General features: G+C 38.5%; 1 protein-coding gene across 7 annotated transcripts; it reads right to left on the bottom strand.

Annotated features, from left to right (window-relative positions):
- Window positions 1-478: 478 nt before the first annotated feature.
- zfr2 (zinc finger RNA binding protein 2) lies at window positions 479-23,437 on the bottom strand. Of its 7 annotated transcripts, none has more exons than XM_026917221.3 (19): window positions 23,282-23,437; window positions 20,625-20,865; window positions 19,235-19,349; window positions 17,326-17,541; window positions 16,237-16,571; window positions 15,405-15,587; window positions 14,910-15,117; window positions 14,631-14,773; window positions 13,878-13,997; window positions 13,537-13,682; window positions 11,595-11,721; window positions 9,246-9,424; window positions 8,108-8,276; window positions 6,654-6,834; window positions 3,927-4,009; window positions 3,359-3,454; window positions 3,135-3,246; window positions 2,921-3,018; window positions 479-1,875 (listed from the first exon to the last, which is right to left on the bottom strand). In XM_026917221.3, the coding sequence occupies exons 1-19, from the start codon at window positions 23,335-23,337 to the stop codon at window positions 1,711-1,713; spliced, it is 2,973 nt and encodes a 990-aa protein (XP_026773022.2). In that variant the 5' UTR covers window positions 23,338-23,437; the 3' UTR covers window positions 479-1,710. The 7 variants fall into 7 exon arrangements, with proteins under 7 accessions (XP_026773022.2, XP_026773039.3, XP_026772981.3 ...); XM_026917238.3 differs by having other exon boundaries at window positions 3,359-3,457; XM_026917180.3 differs by having other exon boundaries at window positions 2,921-3,039; window positions 3,359-3,457.
- Window positions 23,438-23,986: the final 549 nt, after the last annotated feature.

A 23,986-nucleotide genomic window follows, 5' to 3' on the forward strand; every position in this document is an offset into this window, starting at 1 on the left:
GTTATCCAGCATGAGATGGAAGAGTCTAACAGTCTAAGATATATATATATTTTTTTTCTTCAAGATGCCATTTAAATATTGTCAGGAAACATCAAATAAGCCTAAACTTTTCAAATGTATGAATTTATTTGACATTGTATGTCTTCATACATTCACACATTTGTATTCAAAAATGAAACTGCATTTTTGTGGATTACCCAGTTTCAGTTTGTAATGTTTGATTACATACTTTATAACATGTTTAGGCTAATTTGGCAAACAAAGACATTCCAGACAGTTGTGTGCCTCCTACTTTGTTTGGTGAAGGCCCAGATATTGGGTCATAGTAAGATGTCACATTGTTTTGACCAATAAATTAATATGTACCAATAAATTAATGAACTGAGGTGAAGAATTATAAAGTTGTTTCTTTTCTTTCCCATAAATCATAAACAGCATCTAACAAACCAATCAACAAAACTAACTACAAAAGTGACAATTTTGTGCATATAGGAGTTTAATATGTGCAATTTTAAACAGCACTACAAAGACTTTCCAAAAGGTTCACACCTTTAACCAAAAACATCACCAAAATCTGACTATTATAACATTCCGCACTTCTACAGAACACAAATTCAGAAAAAAAACATCATTGCTCTAATAATACTACTAATAATAATAATAATAATAATGAGACTACTTATTGCATAGTTTATCACAGTATGAAACAATTACTAACATCTTCACCCACTTTGTTCCACACACTTCAAGTGCACTTTATTCTGCCCCTCTAAGCTCCCTTAATTTCAGGCACAAGAGAACAGAAGATCCCGCATAACACTCCATTTCTGTAGATGTTCATAAAATCTGTTCATTTTATTCCTGTTTATTAAGCTTTTGTGACACAGGTAGATCCTCGCCTTTAGTCAGAATGGCAAAGATTCTCTACATGTGCAATGAAAAGACGTGACTTGGATTTCAAACTTAATGACCAGGTATTAAACAAACAGGTTTTTTTTTTCCATTAACAAGCAGGTTTTTAAGCTCAACCTTAACGCTTCGTTTGTTTAATTCACAAAATTATACGTTTCTCTTTTGGAGAAAACAAATATATATTACTTTCAATAAGCTTTTGGTGTAAAATCTTAATACTTGTTTTCCTGTGATTAAAGATATATATATATATATATATATATATATATATATATATATATATATATATATATATATATATATATATATATATAAACTCTAATCTCTTCGCAGTAGTACAGTATCCATACAAATTAATGACACTATTGTCTAGAATTGGAATCTCAGAATCGGACTCTTTACATCCTTATCAATGGACCAGACCCACTATATAAAAATAAAAATAAAGCAACTGGCCTCTTTATAAGGGACTAATTTATTTAAGTTGTATTATTTATTTATTTATTTATTTAAAAGACAGTGCTATTATTGAACTCAATCTGAGTAAAAAACGACAGATTATCACTTTTCAGCGGATGTTAATATTTAGTATTTTCTCTGCTATTCTGCTATATTCTGCTATATAAATGGCGACTTGCTCTGAAAGTCTATTTTCAGCACAGCTGTAATAAAACAAGAAAAGAGGAAACATTACTTCTCCATTTTTTGAGCTTTGTTAAAAGAAGAAATGTCAACACCATTCCTTTCTTAGGAAGGAATATTTTTGTTATGAATTACGCATGACATCTGTGGAACTTTTCAGGCATGATGGAAATTTTTTTTGTCCTTCTTGCCTTCCTCCTCCACCTCGTCTGCTTTGTCTCTCCGTCTCTTGCGGTTGCAAGTGCCAGCCTTAGACACCAGTAGTGAGTCCATCCCTAAGAGCTTGTGGATGTGACGAAAAGCCAGCAGTCGCAGGGCATGCTGAAACACAGGAGCTGACATTGGTCTCATGATTATATATGGAGTGGCAAAACAGGAAGCGATGAATAATTGTGACCCAGTGGTTAAAGTCCTCGAGACCAGAAGGTCTAGAGTTCTAACCCCACGCAATCGTATAAAACTTTTCCATGACACAGTGCCAGTGCTTGTTTGTTTCTGACAGCTGAAACATTATGTTACTAGATACTGACATGTCCCTAATACACAGTTTAAAAATATTATGCCACAGCACTGTTAATTAATTTTCTATAATGGTAGCTCTGAAGATAGTTTCAGCTGGAAGATTACTGTTTCTATAGTAACAACTTACTATGCGACTCGGGACTTGTACAGTGGGCACGCCACATGAATGGATAAAAAACCTGTAATCATTCATATGGTGAAATTTTCTGTGAGGAGGCTGTTATTTAGCCTTATTGAAGGAATCTTCAGTGTCAACACTTTGTAACAGTCAGAGATCAAGCTGTAACTACGGCCGGCTTTGTGCTTTTACAGTAACAAGCTGCATTTTGTAATTAATTTCAAGAGAGAAAAAAAACAGAGTCTGGTGAGAGAATGACTGTTTATAGCTGCTATAAATATAGCATAACAGAAACTAACTTTCATTCCACAAGATTAAACATGTACAATTGTTGGTATAAGAGGAACAAAACACTTTGTACGTTGATTATTTTTCTATACCAGCATGTCCCATCGTATTTTGATAACATATCAGTGATTAATGGTTATGATATTGATTTCGTTAATTTATTTAACAAGCTTTCTGCACTTTAAAAGCTCTCTGCACTGTTCATCGTTTAATGGCAGTGATGAAAAAAAGCTGCTGAACTGTTGTCAAAGTGATAAAATGGTCTGATGTCTAAGCTTCTGCTGCCTGGAGCTTTCTTAATGCCGGAGCCCATCCGAGTTTGCCGTCCCAACACTGAATTGTGGAACTGATTAAGATTAAGCTCCATCATGGTTACATAGATAGGAATGAAGTATAATGTGTGCCTTTTATATTAGCAAAAGGTCCTTTTTTAAATACCTGAGCACTTGCTGTTACATCCTCTCTGGCTTGCTTGGTCATGGTCTTGAGTGCGTCTGTTTGAACTTTTTCACATGGGTCAATCAAACCTGGACCATCTGACAGCAGAAGGAGTACACCTTTTAAATATTCATATGAACCAAATTGTAATGTGAGCTATGCATCATCCTGAGAACATAATCATTTTATAATCTGGCCTTTTAAATCCATGCACCTTGCAGTAGGATTCCACTAGCAATACACTCCAGAACTCTGCGCAAGGCTTTTCCTGGACTCAGAGGAGTCAATGCACTGCTGATGGCTTTCTCAATCAGCAACTCCATGGCCTTCAACAGAAAACACATCATCATTAAGAGCAATGGAGGATATATTCCTCACGGCAGCTAAACTGAAAGGTGACGGATCAGAATTCAGGTGGTGTAAATGCCAGGCTCTCACCCAGTCAGGCATCTTGCCCCAGGCTGGCATTCGCTGACAGAGGTCTCTGAGTACACGAATGACGATCACACAAGACTGGAGACCGTTTGCCCGGGCCTGCTGACAAAACATACTGAGATTCCATACATACAAAAAAAACTATGCAGCTACAGGTCTAAAAATTATCATTCCTCATTTTAGGTTTATCTTCTATATTCAAGATGTAAAGAACTATTTGGACAGGAGGATGACATATTTTCTGGGATATGGACATACTGATTTATGCATGGTCATCACACTAAAAACTCCATGCATACTACATACACCTCAATTTGTTTCGACCTTTATTTTTGTAGGGTTTGTGGTGCTTGATCATTAGTAGGTCAACTTGACCATGACATGTATGTAGGCTTTACCTGTGCTAGGCACTCAATAACGTACCTAAAAACACTGGAAGCATCACCTCCTTGACAAGTCCTTTTACAAGTCATCTATATTTTATTATTTTGCATTTTAAACTCAGCCAGCACTTGATTTTGGTTTGTTTTTGGCAGAAAATGATAGAAAAAATAGTGAGCACTTCATTTACCTGAAACCATTTGGTATGGCGAAGAGCAGCCAAATACTGAAGGCACTTTGTCCTGTTTAGAGCATCTGCAGGGTCTTCAGGCACTAGAAACAGACAAACAGGACATCCTATACTGCACAAAAGTCTTAGGCACGTGCAAAGAAATGCTGTAGAGCAAAGATGCCTTCAAAAATAATGAAATTAAATGTTTCTACACTAAAAAAATATTGACTTTGTTTCATTTATTACTGTTAAACAGTAATAAATGAAACAAAGTCAATATTTGGTGTGACGATCCTTTGCTTTTAAAAAAAAAAACAACAAAAAAAAAGTAGTCTCAGGTACAGTTTGTGCAGTTTTATAAGGAAATGAGCTGTAAGTGTTACTGAGCATCTTGCAGAAGCAGCCACAGTTCTTCTGAAGACTTTGACTGTCACACTTGCTTCTTATTTTTGCAGCAAAACCTAGCAGCCTTCATTATGTTTTTTTTGGTCTAAAAAGTGGCCCCTCATGTAATATGCTGCTTTCTTTACTGACATACAAACATTTTTCTGTAACATTTAATTTTGTGCTGGAAAGCTAATGTTAAAATCTAAAATGTTTTTGTACTGAATCAATAATGTAGAAGTCATCAAATAAAAATCTATAACAAAGTTTGTACTTAAAAAAAAAATGGGTACCTAAGACTTTTGCACAGTACTGTACTTGCACATTACTTGCATAGTAACTGATAGCTTTTTATTTACCACATCTAATTTTAAGGCAAAAAAAAAAAAAAACAACTGCAAACACATTTACTACAAACATGACTCAGTATAAAATACAAAGAGGAAATTTGGCACTAAAGAGTGATACTATCAGTCTATTATAACTGGAATAGAGAGTTACCACAGCTCCTGGTTCCTAGAAATTGTTGCAATGGAACAGGTTATGTAAAGACTGAGACTGATTTATGAAAAAAATATTCGAATGTTCCATACAAATGAAATAAGAAGAGTGATAAAACTCAATACAGTTGTATAGTTCAAAATGGGTCTAATGTTTAAGACAAAATTTCCCCTTACCACAAATACAATCAATCAGATAAGTCATATTTGGTGTCTTTGCTATCACTTAAAAATACAGCAAAAGAGAGGTATCCCTAATAAAACAGGAGACATTTTTTTTTTTTTTTAATACTTTTCTGGCCACAAGCTTCAGAATCTCGAAGGTTGCATTCAATGTATACAAACTTCTTATAGACAAACCTTTGAACACTCTAATGGACATAGGAATCTGGAATGATTTTGAACTCTCCAATATTAGCTGCCACTGTCTGGAAGCCCTGCCCCTTTAACCCATAAATTTCTTAACTGAACTTACGCAGAAGCCCTGCCTGGAAGCCCTGCGCCCTTCCCCCATAAGGTTACGTAGGTTGCTGTCAAGGCAAATGGAGAATGTTTTGAGTTCATTAATGTGGAATAAACTATATCAATGTATGTTTGACTATTAGACAAGTATATAAATAACATCCATTTGCCTTGTTTATTAGGAATTCCACAGGAAGTTTTTGGCTGAAAAAGGTTACCAAAAAAAAAAAAAGCCACTTTTGGGTTTTGGCTTCAAAAAGGGATAATAAACATTAAATAGCCCTAGAATTAAGTCTCAAATCTAACACTTTAAAAATAATAATAGTAATGATAATTAGCAAATGATAAAATAAATATGCTCTTCTCCACTGATCAGCATTCAGATGAATTCAAACACACTGAGCAGCAGATCAACAGAAAAATGTCAGTCACATGGACATTAAATAATGGGTTATATGGAAAATGTTGTGTTTTTTTTTATTTTTTTTTTATTGTATACTGTGCATTACTGAAGAATCACCTACAAATCCATCATCCGGCTGAATATTCACGATTGCTGCTGCTGGCAAACAGTTCCTGGCTACAGAGCTGATTATTATTATTATTACACCCTCCTGTACTGTCCTTACACCTGAAATGCTCGTTTTCCTCTCTTTTTCAAGCTGTTGGTTCTGGAAGGTTAAATCCTTTATCACATTTTTAAATGGTAAATCACGACCAGGGACAAATCATTATGGCACAAGCCTAATGTACACTTGCAAGAACATTGTAATAATGTAAAGCTGGGAAATGTGTCAAGTGAAACTACTAAAGCTGGTATTCGCTAAAATTGGTATTTGGGAAATTGTTTGTCTCGACTCCTTTTAACGTTGTTTCCTTTCCTTGCATGCTCCGAGGGAGGAGCTAAGTTGCGAGGAAAGGAAGCAAGAAGCCGCAATTAAAGTTAATGAGACATGTTTATTTGAGACGGATGGAAAACTGCATACTCCCTCTTTACTCAACCCCTGACACATTACCCTTCCCTTGTAAATAATTACAGAAGTCTGTCTCCCATACACTGAGTAAAACACCACCTTCTCATCTGTGTCCGAGTCATAGTGCTCGTAATGCACAGAATGCCACATCAGTGGCATGACGACACGTAAAAATTACAGAAAGGTCAGAGATCCAGCTTTAGTGGAGTACGCAATCAGAGCTAAATTATAAACTGAGGCTGGCCAATTCACTTACTAACAGATGTTGTAAATAGTGATACGGAAAAATGAGTTGGGACTAAGAGACATCCCATCTCAGTTAGAGCCAGATTTATCTTGAATTTGTCTTCTTTTTTTTTTTTTTTTTTTTTTTAAATGAAAAGGAGACATACAGTGCAGTCGATTGGAAGCATGGGTTCTCTAACCTTTCTCAGGCAGCTTGTCACCTGCCTTTCCCTCCGTGCCAGGCGTAGGCTCAGGCTCCTCACGCATCACGGGCGAAGTGAGACAGACGGTCACCTGCATTTTTGGTTCCTTGCTGGAAATAATGATGATGTTGGCTTCCTCAGGCTGAGCCTGCACCACATACTGATCTTCAGAAAAGGTCTGCCGGTTAAAAGGACACGCTGCATTACTCACTACAGAGGAGACAGCCGGGTGTGAGATGGAACAACCCAAATTATATCAGGGCTGTAGCCCCTCAAGGAGAATTAATCAGAATTAAAAGTGACAAATTTCACAGTCAAAGTTTTCACAGTCTGCAAACTTAATATGAGAATGGAAATTTCACTCATGTTCTTTGCCTTCCGTTTTTTTGTGCTTTGGGCTTGCTGTATTTATAAATAACCCGGGCTCTCTCTGTAGGGTTTAGGTGTCAGAACCAGGCAGGGGAACTAAAGATCAGTTAAGAGCACTTTAAATTTGTTTCATCACCTTCTTCACATATATTTGGATGTAGCCTTGAATTAACTAAGACCACAAAGTAAAAACTTTAATAGCAACAATCTCCTCAACCTGCAGAAAAAGGAACATTACACCCAGCATTTGAACGTAATGTTTACAACAACACTTTGCGTCACACAACTGTCGAAACCACATTTTATCAGGAAGTACAAAAAAGGTTTACAGTGACAGACCCAGGACCTAACATGCTGAAGTTCTCAAGAAAGCAGAAGAAACAAAACCTCAGCTGTAGCGTTTCTTGTGCAAATGGAACTTCAAAAAAAATTCCTGGTCACAAACAAGAAGTTTTCTCTTTAGCCACATTAGTATTTAGCTTCAGAAATATGCCACCTGCCACCCATAATCAAAATATCCTAAAATTTAAAAAACTTTAACATAATGTATGACTCCACAATGCTGGCACATGGAAGTAAGCCTTATTTAACATTAAAACACTTGTGAGCATGCTCTTAAAGGAAAATAATCAATGACAGGGTGCTGCTACTAGAATTACTGTTACCACCTCAAAATCAATCATTTTCCAATAAGAGTATGACCTGAAGTGTTTTATTCCTCATATATCACAGCAATCTGGCAACACTAACCCATTTATTATTATTATTATTATTATTATTATTACCTTCTGACAAATTTGATTAAAGAAACCAACCAAACCTCTTAATACTTGAGATGAATTTCCAAAACAATTTCCCTTTTTACAAGGAATTTCTATGGTTCCTACATATATGTTTGGAGTACAGATATAGGTAATGTGTATAATTTCTGGCCTTTAACAGTGTGAGCTGTGGCCTCTGTAACAACACTCCACATATTGCTGCTTCCAGTTTAACAGTTCTTACCATGCTCTAAAAATCAAGCTCCTTTAGTGTGAATTTGTCTGGAGTTAATATCTCACAGGAACAAGCTGCTGACTTACCTTCAGTTGTTCGGGAAGCAGTTGTGCGATGCTGTTCAACAGGGTGATGGTGGGTTTCTTGGCACAGAGAAGGATAAGCTGAATGTTCCTGTCTCCGTGCAGCAGCAGGCCTTTGGCCAGGATCCCTGCCCTCATCACACCCTTCAGCACTCGGCCCTGAAGATCCAACCTGCTACATCGCCAGGGAAAAACAAGCTCCAGTCTCCAAAATACATATTCCAAACCAACAGGTTACAAGAGACCAATTAAATAATGGTGTTTAGTACAAAATCACTAACATTTGTTAAATGTTATTGAGTATAATTATACAGTGTCCGGTTTCTATTCAAATACATTGGTAAATGTGCTAAATGTAAGATGTTTTTATAGCGCAGAGGTGTTAGATTCCTGAACTCCTGCATGTTTTTATGTTAAAATAAAAATTAGCTACTTTAAAGTGCAATGATAATATTGGGGCAAATGAAAAATGTCATGAATTTTCAAAACATAAGGATCATTTTTCAAACTTTTCCTTTCTGTAAAATGAAGTTAAAACTTTTTCACTCTGTTAACAAACAAAGTTTGAAATGGCTAACAGTGAAAACAAAAAGTTATTCTAGCTGCTAACTTGGCTAAAATTGACCTAACACAGCTAATGTTATAAGTAGGATGCTAGCATCAGTAAGCCTTTGGCTTTAATGTTCACAAACCATAACTGCTATAACAGGAAAGCTCAATGTTGGCACAAGTCTAGGCGTTTTATTAGGACATTTCTACCATCTATGTACATGGTAATCAAGTAGAAATTCTGATCCTATATCAGTAATTGAGCTAGGATACTTGAACGTAAAATAAACTAATATATTAATATATTCCTGTGATTCTGTATAAGGAGGGTGATTAACATCTACTAGATAAATGAACAAATCCAGAAAATACTTTAAAAAAAACAAATTCAGGCTCAATGCAGATCATTTGCATTTTGACATCACAGCCTGAACTATTCCAGCCCCTGAAAGTATTTTATCTGCAGACTTGAACAGACCTCTGCCAAGATGACCTACAGTTTACTTGAGGTGTCTCAGATTAGGGCTGGAACTACCCCCTTCAGGCTGGCAGATTTGGAAATACTCCAGATAGACAAAGTGGAGCGACTCACTTCTTATCCTCTGCTTCTTTGCCATCCTGCTCCACCAGCAAGTCGGACACCAGTTTGAGAGCTCGCTCAGAGTGCGACACAATACGCTGCACAGCTTCCAGCTCCTGATCTGCTGGGTAGATGCTGGCGTGCTTGGCCATGATGTGGTGGTCGTCTGGGTAATCAGGCCTGCAAATAGGCTGCAAGGACGAGAAACAAAATTGGAGTCCAGAGTATCTTAATGTTTAATTATGAATTAGCCCTTCTTTACTGACAAGGTGCTGGTCTCCTATGCCTAATCTTGAACCATTCTTTGCTTCTTTACTACAAAAGTTCTTCTCTTGCAAGAACTTTTGTGCTTTCCCAATAGGAAAATGCTACTGGTCTGGAACCAAGAACCAGTGACATAAGAAGCCTGGGGGTGTAATCATTTTATCGCCATAGAGTCCCCTTTAAAGGTTTTTGGCTATACACTGAAGACATTTTTGTTTGAGATCAAGAGATGAATATGAGATGAGATATCAAAATTACAGCTTTCATTTCCTGATATTTACATCTAGATGTGTTAAACAACTGAGAACATGGCATCTCTGGTGGCAGAAAACCCAATTTTTAGTTGAGCAAAAGTATATGAACAGATAGTCAAAGTAACTTAAAGTAAATAACATTTAATATTTGGTTTAATATCACCAAACTGCTGCATCCTTTTTTATGATGCTTTTCCAGGCTTATACTGCAGCTTTCAGTTGTGTTTTTTTTAATTTTTTTTTATTGGGGGTGTTTCTCCCTTCAGTCTCTTCTAGCTCCTGATGAAGTGCTTTGTTGTGTTGACTGTGTGTTTTGGGTCACTGTCTTGCTGCATGATGAAGTTCCTCCCAATTAGATTGGTTGCATTTGTCTGTAAATTGGCAGACAGAATGTTTCTGTAGACTTCTGAACTCATTGTGCTGCTACCATCATGAGTTGCATCATGATGGATCATGATGGATCATGAGCAGATGCTTTCTTTCACTTTCACTTTGGCCTTTCCATCACTTTGGTAGAGGTTAATCCTGGTTTCAGAACTTTTGTGGCTCATCTCTGTATTTCTTTGCGAATTTCAATCATGCCTTCCGATTCTTACTGCTGATGAGTGGTTTGCATCTTGTGAGATGGTGTTTATATTTCTGCTCTCGAAGTCTTCTTCAAATGGTGGATTGTGATACCTTCACCCTGTTGTTCTTGGGTTTTTCTTCACAGCTTTCACAATGTTTCTGTCATCAGCTGCTGTTGTTTTCCTTGGCCGACCTGTTCAGTGTCTGGTTGTTAGTACACCAGTGGTTTCATTCTTTTTCAGAACATTCCAAATTGTACTGGCTATGCCCAATGCCTGTGCAGTGGCTCTGATCAATTTTCCCTCTTTTCTCAGCTTCAGAATGGCTTGCTTTTCTCTCATTGACAGATCTCAAGTCATCATGTTGGTTTGTCCTTTAACAACAACTGCACTCTTCACAGGTGAAACACAGGGCACAAACCAAGAGTAGACATTCATGGGCAACAAGAAACACCTGTCAGTCACATGTTCTAATATTTTTGATCACTTGAAAAATGGGTGGATTCAAACAAAAAGTGCCATGTTCTGAGTTGTTTAACACAGCTAGGATGTGTTAAAAATGCATTAAAGACGTCGAACTCATCTAACACATTTAAATATCAGGAAATGAAAGCTGAAATTCTGACATAGAGAACAGAGTCGTGTCAGTTGCATCCGCTTACTCAATGTTTTGCCTACGGCTAGCGCTTGTGGCGTACAAACAATAAAGAAATGCATGCTTGAAAAAACCCAGCTGCCACTGCTAGCCTAAATTTGTATGTTCTTGGTGCAGTCTTCGCTACAATTTTAGACCAAGTCTGCACAGCCACAGGACACTGATAATCAAGCAGGTAAGTAAAACATCTGATGCAAAAAGATCTATTACAAAAAAACTGTTTTGAAGGTAATTTTTCTACATTAACTATTTCTTTAACATATGGCAGATGTACCAAAACATGTCATTAGATAATGGAAAATGGCATAGAAGCTCCTGCTACTGCGAAAGTCCCCAGCCTTACATTCCCCCACCCACTTTCCCTAACATACCACTGCTGCACAGCCTGCATTTGCACACTGAGACTGGGTCCTAGATTTTATTGCACAAAAGCACTCATCTGTCACATGTTTTTAGACACAATTACCCAGATCTTAAAGTGAGATTTTAGCTCCCCTGTTTCTGAAAATTCGATGGCAAAAACTGTAGGATTTAATCATAATTTTTGTGATGTTTAGGGGGACTTTCAGGTCGCCACTAATGTGGCTTATGTTCTTACAGAAGCTGTAATGTTTGTCCTCACCAGTAGAGGGTGCACAGGCATATCGGGGTGGTTTGTGAACAGTGGGGGCGCTAGTCTGCGCTGCTGTTCCTCCCAGTACAGGTGCTCCTCCTCGACTTTCCTCCAGTAAATGTCCTCCTCATATCTCCTGCAGAATATTAACAAACGTAACGTTTGACTGTATGCGCAGGAATGGTCTCTTTTTCTAGGAAACACAAAATAAGGCACCAAATGTCCAAACATCTCCTGCAGCATCAACCACTGGCTGACCTGATATCACTGATGAGGGAAGTCATCCATTTCTATTTTGGTTATTTTCATAGCTTAAACAGACCTTTTTCCTTATTTCGGGGGCAGTCGTGGCCTAATGGATAGAGAGTCGGACTTGCGGGTTCGAGTCTCAGGTCCGGCAGGGATTGTAGGTGGGGGGAGTGAATGACCAGCGCTCTCTCCCACCCTCAATACCATGACTGAGGTGAGACCCTTGAGCAAGGCACCGAACCCCCAAACTGCTCCCCGGGCGCCGCAGCAAAAAAAGGCTGCCCACTGCTCCGGGTGTGTGTTCACAGTGTGTGTGTGCACTTGGATGGGTTAAATGCAGAGCACAAATTCCGAGTATGGGTCACCATACTTGGCCACAAGTCACTTCACTTCACTTCACAGACAAAATGAGGGAATGAAAATGAGCTGATCATGACTTCCTAAAGCCTGCTGTGCTTGCACCCTCGACAAAAATTATATACATTTTCTGCTCTGGATGAAATAGGAAGTGGCTGCACACTGTATTCACGCTGTAATAAATGCTTATTTTAAACCCAAAGTGCAGAAAGTGGTGTTGTTCACCCTATTTGTAAAGTTTATTTGATTGTGTACAGTAGTAATGCAGGTTTATAATAATCAGACAATCAAATATAGACAATTTACATGATAAATTTACTTATTCATAGTGGGAAAGCACCTAAATAAAGCAACTATTTCCAATGAATGAAAGATATCAGTCCAGTGTGAAATAAATCCATGAGAAATAGGCAAAGGGAAACTCTTAAACTGCACAATAGATTACAGCTCCATTTCATAATTTTACTCAACACTCAATGCAAGTGTACTTCCTGGTTCTTCACACTACAGAAAACTATGAAAGCGAAACAAACACAAATTTTAAAAAAATCTTACGGTGTTCTGAAACCACAGCTGTATGTGCAGCAGCTTTGCAAAATGTTTTGTATTAAAACAAAGAAGTCATTGGCTTTGTAGTTTTTCCTCTACCATGGTAGAAATGGAACATAAAAATCCCCACTGTTTTATCTGGTTTCTCATTTATACTCTACCAGTAAACTTCCCACCACTACCTGACACTAACACTAAGTCTGGGTCTACTGTTTCATAAAATACATAACAATGGAACATTAGTCAGAATTTATCAAAATAAAGCATACAGATAAAAGTCATGTTTGTGTGAGGTATGGTGTCTCAGACATAAATAACTCTTAGTTACAACCCTGTTCATAGTTTACCACAGTGGTTTCGCACCTATTCACACCTCTGGTGTCAGTGTCAACCTCACATCACAGGAAGTGCTGTTGGAACTATTTGAATGCAATTCAAGTTTAAATCAATTGTTTAATTCAAATGTTCACACCCTGGCCAAATTACTTATTTTGTTGCTTTTTGAAGTAAACGCAACCTCTGTAGCAAACTATTTAAAAAATATAATTTTTCTGCAAATATTAATGCACACTTACTTTATATTTGATAAATAATAATTAAAAAAAAAAGAATGTTATGGCATGAAGTTTTTTCTAGGAGGATCTTCATGCAGGGCTCTTGCCTGAGATTAGAGGGGACTTGCATGCACACATATTATACACAGACACACACACACACACAGACACACAGAATATTAGTGGTTTCTAAGGAGCAGCAGGCTTGGAACTCTCAGTGTTAAACTGAAGTGAATGTCAACCTCATTTCCATGTGCCAGTGCTGCTCGTCCTCAAGCTGTCTCTTCAGGATGGCTTTCTGATTCTGCTTCCTCAGTTTATCTTCCAGAAGCTTCCGTGCGCGGTTGCTCGGCTTGATCTCCACCAGCAGGTCTGGATTCACCTTTTTCTGAAAGGGTTAAAATATGTGGTCAGAATCTGCATGACAATTTTGGATTTCATTGGATTTCGCACCTGTCTCCCCTTGGGCTCGTTGAATGGTCAATTTATACTGCGAAACCATGTTATATTTAGACTAGGTTAGCATACTGTGAGAGATTTCCATAGTAATAACTTGGTGTGAAGAGTGAGTGAAGAATCCCACCTTATACTGAAGGCGGTGTCTTCTGCCCTTTAAGTGCATGTCTTTGGCATTGGGATCATTGAAGCTGCACTCACACAGCTTACAGTGGAATCGAACCAGCTTTCCGTCATCACTGCGAATCTGAGAGGGAACAAACATGAGGTTTAAACACCGACAGAAAAAATAAAGGGAATGTAAAAATGCAATATCTTTACATTCCCTCTAAGCCCCAAATAAAGTGAAAGTTCAGCCTCACTCACCTAATAAGATATTATCTACTTCAGTGACACTATTTGTACATACAAACCAATATCGAATTTGTACTGTATTAAAAAATAGATATACAAGATACACAAACTAAATGAGAATTATATTATCATCCAAATCACATCTAACCTACAATTCCACCTTCAAACTTTGGCCCATAACTCCTATCTGAGTGTAATCCTGGCATGAACTAAGGGTGGGGAAAGAAAGCGCGTAATTTGGCTTCAGAATGGAGCTACAGACTGCAGTGTCAAACCAGATACTGGGCAGTTTAAAGGGATGTTTATAAGCTGGTGGCTGTAAGCATTCATTAATTGTTATGCTACACTACCCTCCTAACTCCAGTGCAAAACTAAAGAAACAAACTTCAGACACCAAACAGACATTTGAGTTAAGGTGAATGTATATTTGATTTGATTACCTGGAATATATACTAAATGTTACTAACATGGAACTTCCATCTTCCATGGTGTCTGTAATCAAATATCCTCCGAAGAATTCTCTCACCTCCTCTACGTAATCATGGCCAACAGGTTGGACATTTCCCTGAGCACCACCTCCATTTCCCTCATCTTCACTCTGAAGGTCAGATTTCAGCAATGCCTGCTTTATCTCGTCGACCCTCACCGGGTCTGGAGCAGCAGCTTTGACTTCAATCCGACAAGAAACCACATAAGAACAGTGCAATATTAGCAGCAATGTTAACGTCTGATGCAGTTCCAAATCTTTAGATCCATTTAGATATGTGACAGGCAATACATAAAACAGTAAACAGTGCACACTTACCAGCAACTATGGCTTTCGGAGGTGCATGTGTCTTCAGTGCCTCGGTTTTGGGAGGCTTTAAGATGGCTGGTTTCTGTGGCACTGCAGAGGAAGCAGGAGCTGTGGCAGGTTTTGCAGAGATTGTTGTCATGGGAACAGGAGCAGAGTTCACAAAAACAGGCTCAGGGGAGGGTATAGGTTTGCCAAGTTTTGTGTGCAGCTTCACCACCTAGTGACAATTCAAAATGGAAAGTGTCAGGGGATAATTCCGTGCGCGCGTGTGTGTGTGTATGTGTAAGAAATTCTAACACTTCTGAGACCAGCCACCGTTTAAAAAAGCTCACAAAATGTTCCAAGACACTCTGCAGTGCTATTTTATTGGTTTACCTGCTGGAGCAAACTTCATTCAACAGATGAAAGGTGTTAAGACACACACACACACACACACACACACACACACAAAAAAAAAAAAAAAAACAACACTGAACTGTGCAGCACTCAAATTTGAGGACAGACCTTTAGGTGCTTGGCCCCACGGATATGTGCTTTGTAGGCGTCTGCACCAGTGCAGGAAACATCACAAAGCTCACAGCGCAGCTGAGTCGGAACACTGTTTGGCCCATTACTGACCTGACTGCTACCCTTCTGCAGCGCCTCCTTCTTTTTGTGCTTCTGACCCTCCAGGTGCTCACGGTAGGTCTGCAGGAGAGGAAGATTAGCACTGGATGTGCACTCATTTATTAATATTTCATCAATTGGTCATTATTTTACATATTTGCTGATTATGTCATCAGAACATATATTTATGCCATGTTTAGTCTTTACATAGTGCATTGTATATATGTGTACTGTTCCTATGCATAATTTCTGATTATATGTTTATGGAGGATATGGAGCTGTATTGTCATAAATGGCATGATTAAACTGATCACATAATAAAAGATGATCATGAGCATTCAACAAGTAACAGTCATTTCTTAGACACCATAAATAATTCTTTTTCATTCAAACCCTTTAAATTCCAACCCAAATCTAACAGCTAGGGATGCACCAATCCGATACTAAGGATCAGCATCAGCCTGGTATCGGCCTGTAAGGCTGGACTTATTTTCCCATCAACTATTTTAAGCCATGAGCATGTGTGCCGCTGAACTGACACCTGTGGGGTTTGACATTTCCCAAACTTGCAGAAAACAGGCTCAATTACCAAGACATTGTCAGCATTAGATCATTTTCGGTATAAGTTTGCTGTAATATCAGTACTGCAATGGAAAAATGGAACCCGCGTGTCCCTACTAATTACATGACGCCTCATCATTTGTAAATTGTATTCCAGACTTTAACATACCTGGGGGCCAGCACAGCTTATCTTGCAGATATCGCAGTAGTGAAGTTGAGGCTGTTTGGGAGGGCCTTTAGGCTTTTGGACTTTATTCTGATGAAATGTGGGTTTTCTGTACGTGCTGACAGCAGAAGCGGTGACCCTCGAACTGTGCCTTGAGCTACTCCAGGACAAACTGTTGAGCTGCTTTGCAGGTGTCGGGGCTTGCTGTTGGGGAAGCTGGGGCTGAGGGGAAGGACCCTGGGGAAGGCTGTGGCACTGAGGACCAAGATGTTGGGTTGCTTGATAATATGAAGGAGTGGAGATATAGCTGCGGGGCTCATAACTGGAGTAGCTGTGACCTGCAGAAACAGACAGAAGTCAAGCTAAGTAAATAAAACATTTGAAACTGATGTCACAAAATGTAATTTCCATATATGTCATTGTTATGACCAGATATGGCTGCTTAAAGTAATGTACTGAGGAGGTAAGCTAAAGCTAGCAATCCGTACTCTCAAAAAAAAAAAAAAATGGCACTAGGTTGGCTTAAAAAGCCCAAAATCTAGGGCCATGGAAGTCGAAAATGTAAGTTTAAAATGTAAGCTAATACATATATTTCCATTTGGATAGCAGACACACTAATTTCATTTACCATTTAAGCTTGCATTATAGATGGGTATCCATGCTTCCTGTGTGTTTTAATTTGCAATGTGCCCACTGTATATACTGCTTTCACTGTTAAATCTGGTTTGGGGTTCAAGCCCCAGCATTGCCAATCTGCCACTGTTGGGTCCCTGAGTAAGGCTCTTAACACTCTCTGCTCCAGGGGTGCCGTACCATGGCTGACCCTGTGCTCCTAACAAGCTGGGATATGGGAAGAAAAGAATTTCATGTACTGTAATGTATATGTGACAAATAAAGGCTTCTTTTTTACTATATATTAAAGCCTACAACACATAAATTGGAATTGCACATATTTTAAGACTCTTTAAGAAAATGCAATCTGATATAACATTTTGGAACACATTCCCAACCGTGATCTAGTACTATTAATCATTCCTCAGATAATGACAACATTGTGAATCAGTACTGTGTAAGAAGGAAACTCCAACTCACCACTGTATGAAGTGGCAGCTGTTGAGTTATAGGAGGAGCTGGGGGTAAAGGTGGAGATGGAGCTCGGAGGTTGCTGTACGCTGGTGGATGTAGGGTAAACACTGTAGCTGGTGGACACAGAGCTAGTAGGAGGCAGAGTTTTGAGCACTGTGGCCTGTCCTTGAGGCAGAGACTGGCTGTACACTGCACTTACAGGCCCGTAATCACTTTTCACACCTGAAGGAATGGCAAACTTCATTAGTTAGCAGAAGAAAATCAGAAATATCATACTGAAAAATGTGTCCTAAACACCAGGTTCCTTACTAGCAGTGAATGCATACATACATATACATTATGATGAATGCATGATCATCCCAAAAGATGGGAAAAAGGGGCAGGGCTGCGTGAGCTAAAATTATAGCAAGAGATTGTGTGTGAAATGGAGGTTGAGATCTGCAATCTGCAATCAGCAAGAAAAATGCAATACAGGTATTGAGAATTCTGACAACAAATTTTTTTGAAGCATTATTTTTAAGTCATTACAGATTAAGTTACTCAGAGCACGCTCTACCAGACAACAAATAAGAGCTGACAGGCAGTGAGGGAGGCATGCAGAGGGGGAAATATTTTTGGCAGTGGCAGAAAGCAGTAACTGAAATAAAAAGAAGGCAGATCTGTCACGGCACGTATGAGAAATTATTGTGTTATTCATCATAGAGAACTTTTCAATAAAAATAAAAAAAAAAAACAAGGATCTCTAATCACAGACAGGTTTCCCCACTGTATGAAAAGCCTATTTTGTTTATTTTATTCAATCATTTAATTGTAATGACAATTGTAGGGCTTAAAATTACATACTGTTACATACTGTTAAATAGAAATACTGGAGGAAATATATGTCCTGTCTAGAAAACTGAATCCTATCCTGTATGCATCTATTCACTCTCATGCTCATACCTGCACATATTTCACTTTTTGTATTAAAAACAGTTTGCAAGTAATTTTGCACCCAAGCAGCAAGGTTTCTGCTAGAGCTGCATATATTTCCATTTGGATAGCAAACACCCCAATTTCATTTACCATTTATGCCTGCATGATAGATGGGCATCCATGCTTTTAATTTGCAATGTGCCTACTGTACACACTGCTTTCACTGCTAAATCTGAGCATCTGACAATTCATGTCCTTAAGTATTTAAGAACTGTTTAATTTGACATGCTGTCATTCATCACATACAAGCCACGTTCGCTCAGCCTGGGCCATGCAAGAAAGAATACCACCCTGGGGCCTGCATATCACTTGAGACAGGCATGGATGCATGTTTGCTAAGCCTGATTTGTTGCAGAAAATCAGCTTATACTCTGCACTGCAACACAAGACCAATTATTTTATTTATCATATTCATTTATAAAACAGTTAGTTCTGGTCCACTAATTTGACTGGAAAAGCAGTGTCCCAAGAGTGCTAATATTTAGTATAACAGTGCTGGTACATTTAACTCTTTCTATCAGTCCACTTGTCTGTGTTCGCTACATAAAATTCCAATTGTAGCAACAGTTTGTTACACTAAAACCGTTACTGTATTTACTACAAGCTGTCAGTCAGTCTGTGCGTTGCAAGAGAATGTGCAAAGCTCTATCAGGCAGAAATAAATATTTGACCATAAACATTTTGCCATACTGTATTGCTTTTATACATCAATTCTATAAACAAGAAATTAATATTAAGTAATATCATACATGCAATCATGCTGTTATAGTGAGTATAAGGATGGCTGTGAGTACCTACAGCCTCATCACGGCCACGCTGAAATTCAGCACTCTCGCTTGTGTGGTATTGCTTAATTATGCAGTATAACAAACTTCACACCTCACTGAGGTCTGTACATGTGTAAATGCATATTATTTTGACCACACAGAAGAGAGATCACCTGTCTGAAAGAAGGCCTCCAGTGGACTGCGCTGAGCAGTTGTGTCACTCGTCTGATAGTACTGTTTGTTCTCATAGCTGCTGACTAATGATGGCTGTCCATAGCTGCAGTTCCCCTGTGTTTTCAGTAGCAAGGCAAATTTTGCACAAATCAAAAAACATTTAGAAGTGTAACAACATTATAACTGTAACCTCTATCATATGGCAAAGCTAAATATTGAGACGTGCTGAGAAACTAAAAATTCTGCTAGAAAAAAGACCATTAAAAAGTTAGTTTCCACTTAAACCAAGACATAATCAGGGTCCAATGTTTGCTTTTTTGGGTTAATGTAGCTAATAAGCAATGGAAGTCTATCTCACCCAAAATATTTCTGTGTACATCTGATTGTACTGCCTCAAACCCCATCCAGTTCTTCAGTGATATCACAGACCTGCTGATGTTGTTTAGGACACAACGTGACTTACTGTAATCTAAAAACATGAACAAAACTTCACTGTGTATCTGAACACTGGAACATTACAGGGGAGGCCATTACAGTGGGCATACTTTTTTCCTCAGCAGCTTGGTATCATTCTGTCTCTCCACATTTGAAGGCAGAATTGTACCAGCAAGCTGAAAATGATTATGGATCTGAATATAGTTCTATTTTCCTACAAAAAAATATATATTTCTTTAATTATTTTATTTTAAAATTACATTGTGTAGCAACACTGATCAGGATATTAGATAGCAATCCCACATGTAAAACAGGCAAAAAATGGTGTACTCTCTCCTCTGTCAATTAGAGCAACACTGGCCAATTGTGGGCTTCTGTGAACTCATATATGCAGAAGAAGGAAGTTAATGTTTTTCTCTGAGTGTGTTCAGATGCTCTCTGACCTAGAATGAGCAGCGGTTTGAAAAGATGTGTCTTGGTGAAAGCATATGCTAGCCTTCACCACCCCCAGTGGTAGCTGTTGTGTGTTTGGGCAGAAGTAGCTAGTGGGTGAAAAACTGCAAATGACCAAAATAGGAAGAAAAATATGAGAGAAAAATATCATGACGTACATGCAGCAGTGCTGCAATATTCTACACTGTGATGTAAGGATAATACTTATGATCTAGGGCAATTATACAAAGATTTGGGTATGAATGTATGGAAAAGATTTTGGGTGAGATAACGGTCATTACTTATTAGTTATATTAGAGTCATAGCTCTAAAAACAAACAAAAAAACAAACAAAACAAAACAAAAAAAAGATGCAAAAGTTACACCTATTGTGTCTCATCAACATCTGTTGTCGTTTAACACCACAGAATTTGGTGTACATAAAATCGGCCATATATACGGCGTATGGTGTACATGTGTATATCTTCTGCTGCTCCATAAGCTAATAAAAGCGAGACTGACCCCTTCACTGAAGATCTGATAGGTCTGAGGGGCGCTGCTTTGTTGAGGTGCCGCTTCTTGCTGGCCAAAGCTGTAATTTGGAGCTGCGTGTGTCTGGTACGGTTGGAAGGTTTGAGATGCCGCTGGCTGAGGATTGTGTGCTGTGGCTGGAGAGAATGAGGCTGTGTGAGCTACTGCATGTGCAGGCTGAACACTGTAGCTGCCAGTGGTTTGGTGCGAGTATGCAGGGGGTGGCTGGATGCTGAAAGTGCAACACAGACAGGAATAATTAATTTCAATAACCAAGACCATGTATGAAATAAAGCCTAGTAAAAGAACTGATGTGAAAAAAATAAAGGTTATGGAGGACATCAAATTGGACCAGTCATGTCTGAGATGAGATGATCAACATGCTACATGGAAAATTTTAGCTGTAGAACTTTGGTGATTATTGTGATACACTATATGACCAAAGGTTTGTGGACACCTGAGCATCACACCCATATATGCTTTTTGAACATCCCATTCCAGATTTAGTTCCCTCTTCACTGTTATAATAACCTCCTCTCTTCTGGAAAGGCTTTCCATTAGATTTTGGAGCATGGCTATGGGGATTTGCACATTCAGCCACAAGAGCATAGGTGAGGTCGGGCACTGATGTCAGGCGAGGAGGCCTGGTGTGCAGTCACATATGGGTGTAATGGTCGGGTGTCCAAATACTTTTTAGTTATATAGTGAATTCAACAGCACTGTGAAATAAAACACATGAATAAGATTATTTTATTGTTTAAAATAACATGTTCTGGGGTACTCTGCAGATTATTACTATGCTCAAGCACATACATAGATGGGTGACAAATTAAAAGAAAACCCTAAATAAATGAATGAAGAAACATAACAGGTGCAGATGCTTTCAGACAGGTATACTGCATGATATAACTATGTAATGAACATCCTACCATACTCTGTGGCATGTATAAAATGCTGAGCAGGACCAGTTGACCTTGACTTTGGATTATGATGGCAAGAGGAAAAGATCGAAGAGACTTTGGAAGAGAGTTCATTAATGCAGGGGCTTAAGTCAAGAGACCGCTCAACTGGCTGTGTTTCAATAGGAAGAGTGACTAAGACAAGATCTACATTTAGATGTGTAGAAAAGAAAATAAGGTTGGAAATTGTGGTTGAAAGTGAAACGCAAGTGTAACTGCTCTTTAGGTGACTGAGAATACCTTGTCATGATCAGACTGTCAGCAAGAATCACACAGGCAGCAATACTGCAGTAGGGTTGCCATGCATCCTCATTAAAAAGACAAATGCACATTAGAGAGTTCAGTGGGTAAAAACCAGACACTGGTCAACAGAGATTTGGTAATCTCGTCATATGACTCATGCGTCACCATAATTCTTGAGAAGTGGGCAAGTGCATGTATACCAGAGAAGAGCACAAGCCTGAAAGCTTGAATGCTACGATGTGGGGATACATGGGCTCTGTTCTGCCATGGGGTCATTTATGTGTTTATTTTGATGGCGTGGTTTGGCTCCACTTGTTCCCTTAAGCGAAGTTTTCTGCCAGTGAAAAGTTCTTCTGACTGATCTACTTCATCCTCTGATGAAACAGTTTTATCCTGATGGGCGTGGTCTCTTTCAAGATGACTCCGCCCCCATCCCCAGGGCATGAGGGATCATTGAATAGCTTGATGAGGATGAAAATGATATAAATCGTATGCTATGACTTTCACAGTCAGCAGATTTCAACCTAGCTGAACATCCATGAGAGATTTTGGAGTGACACCCTCCACCAATTGAGGGAATATATTTTTGAAGAACAGTGTTCATCTCTCCAGTACAGTTCAAGAGACCTGTAGAATTGATGCCAAGGAATGTTTTGGCAGCTCACTGTGGCCCAGCACCTTATTAAAACACTTTTTTTTCCATTTCACTTGACACAGCCTTTTTTTTTTAAAAGGCTCCCTTTAAAAAAAAAAAAAAAAAAAAAAGAAAAAGAAAAAAAAAAAAAAACACTGTGTACTATATAGGGTATGAGACATCCGAGTTTATACTACAGCGCGGTTCAGTGCTCGAATCTGATTGGTCAGAAGGTGTGCATTACTTCCGTGTAACAGCACAGTCTGTGGTGTGTTATTCCTCACATATGCACTGAACCTGTACAAATAAACTGGCATTCAGACTCACTATTGCTTAAAAGTTAAATAAAAATAATTACTCAATTAAAGAATTATATAAAGAATGAATAAAATACAGATTTTAAAACCTGAAGAAGAAATGGCTGCAGGTCCCTTTAACTGTGACACCTGTCCACTAAACATCCAGTCACTGAAGGGGAATATTAACATTTATTTGTTTCCGCAAATTTGTTAAACTTCTTCACATTTGGTTAGTTGTTATTAATTTCATGATATAAAAAACCTAAGGAGACAAAATGACAAAACCTGAGATCAGCTAGTCTATTTACATCTGTGGCCAAGAGCAGGCTACTTAACCCAACGGACTTTCAGGGGTAGTTTTGCTAGCTCGCTTAGCAAAATAACTTCGCTAACTGGTCTGCCTCTCCACGCCCGTATATCAAAAGAAATTAATGGCAAACGCTGCAGATTTCTTAAAACTGTGCAATAGATTTACCGCTTAATCTAGAATAAAATGCAAACCACCCGTATTACCTGTATTGCGGTGCAGCGGCTCCATGTGCATATCCATAATAATTACTAGCAGCCATTTTAGCCCCGGGTTACTACCTTTCCCACCCGTTTTCCGATAAATCCCACCTTATGAGATAGGATTGGCTAATAGGTCTAACAAGCAGTCTGTCGATTGGATAATGGAGACGTCGTTCACCATAGCAACTTCAACACTGCTAGTAGTTCATTCACTGCTTCATTCAGTGCTACAACAAGTGGAAGCGATGCATTTAAAAAAAGTTATTTATAATATGCTTGAGTATAAATAATATACAGAAAACCAACATCCAGCTTTTCTTCAGTTTGAGATTATACATTAATGAGCTATATTAAATCATTTTTTAAATCTATAAAGTCCCTCGTGAATCCTCGCACGAGGGACTCGTTCATGAATGAAATGATTCACTGATTCAGCCACAGGCGCTTAAAGTGATGTGAGACTGGGTCGTAAATGAACCGATTCACTGACTCACACACAAAAACCTCACTTTTCCCAGTTGACAGGAGTTTAAAAACACACAGACAGATAAACTTATGACTAAAAATAATTATTCAGTCGGTTGTGTATGTGTAAGGAAATGTGCTTTGGTTTGGACTATTCATTAAACACACTTTATAGAAAGGTGTAATTTATGTGTCAACAGTCTACCAGTAGACCTCAACCATACTGTGTCCATTTTTTAATCA

The sequence above is a fragment of the Pangasianodon hypophthalmus genome, chromosome 11 (genome assembly GCF_027358585.1).
Source record: "Pangasianodon hypophthalmus isolate fPanHyp1 chromosome 11, fPanHyp1.pri, whole genome shotgun sequence".
Taxonomy (NCBI): domain Eukaryota; kingdom Metazoa; phylum Chordata; class Actinopteri; order Siluriformes; family Pangasiidae; genus Pangasianodon; species Pangasianodon hypophthalmus.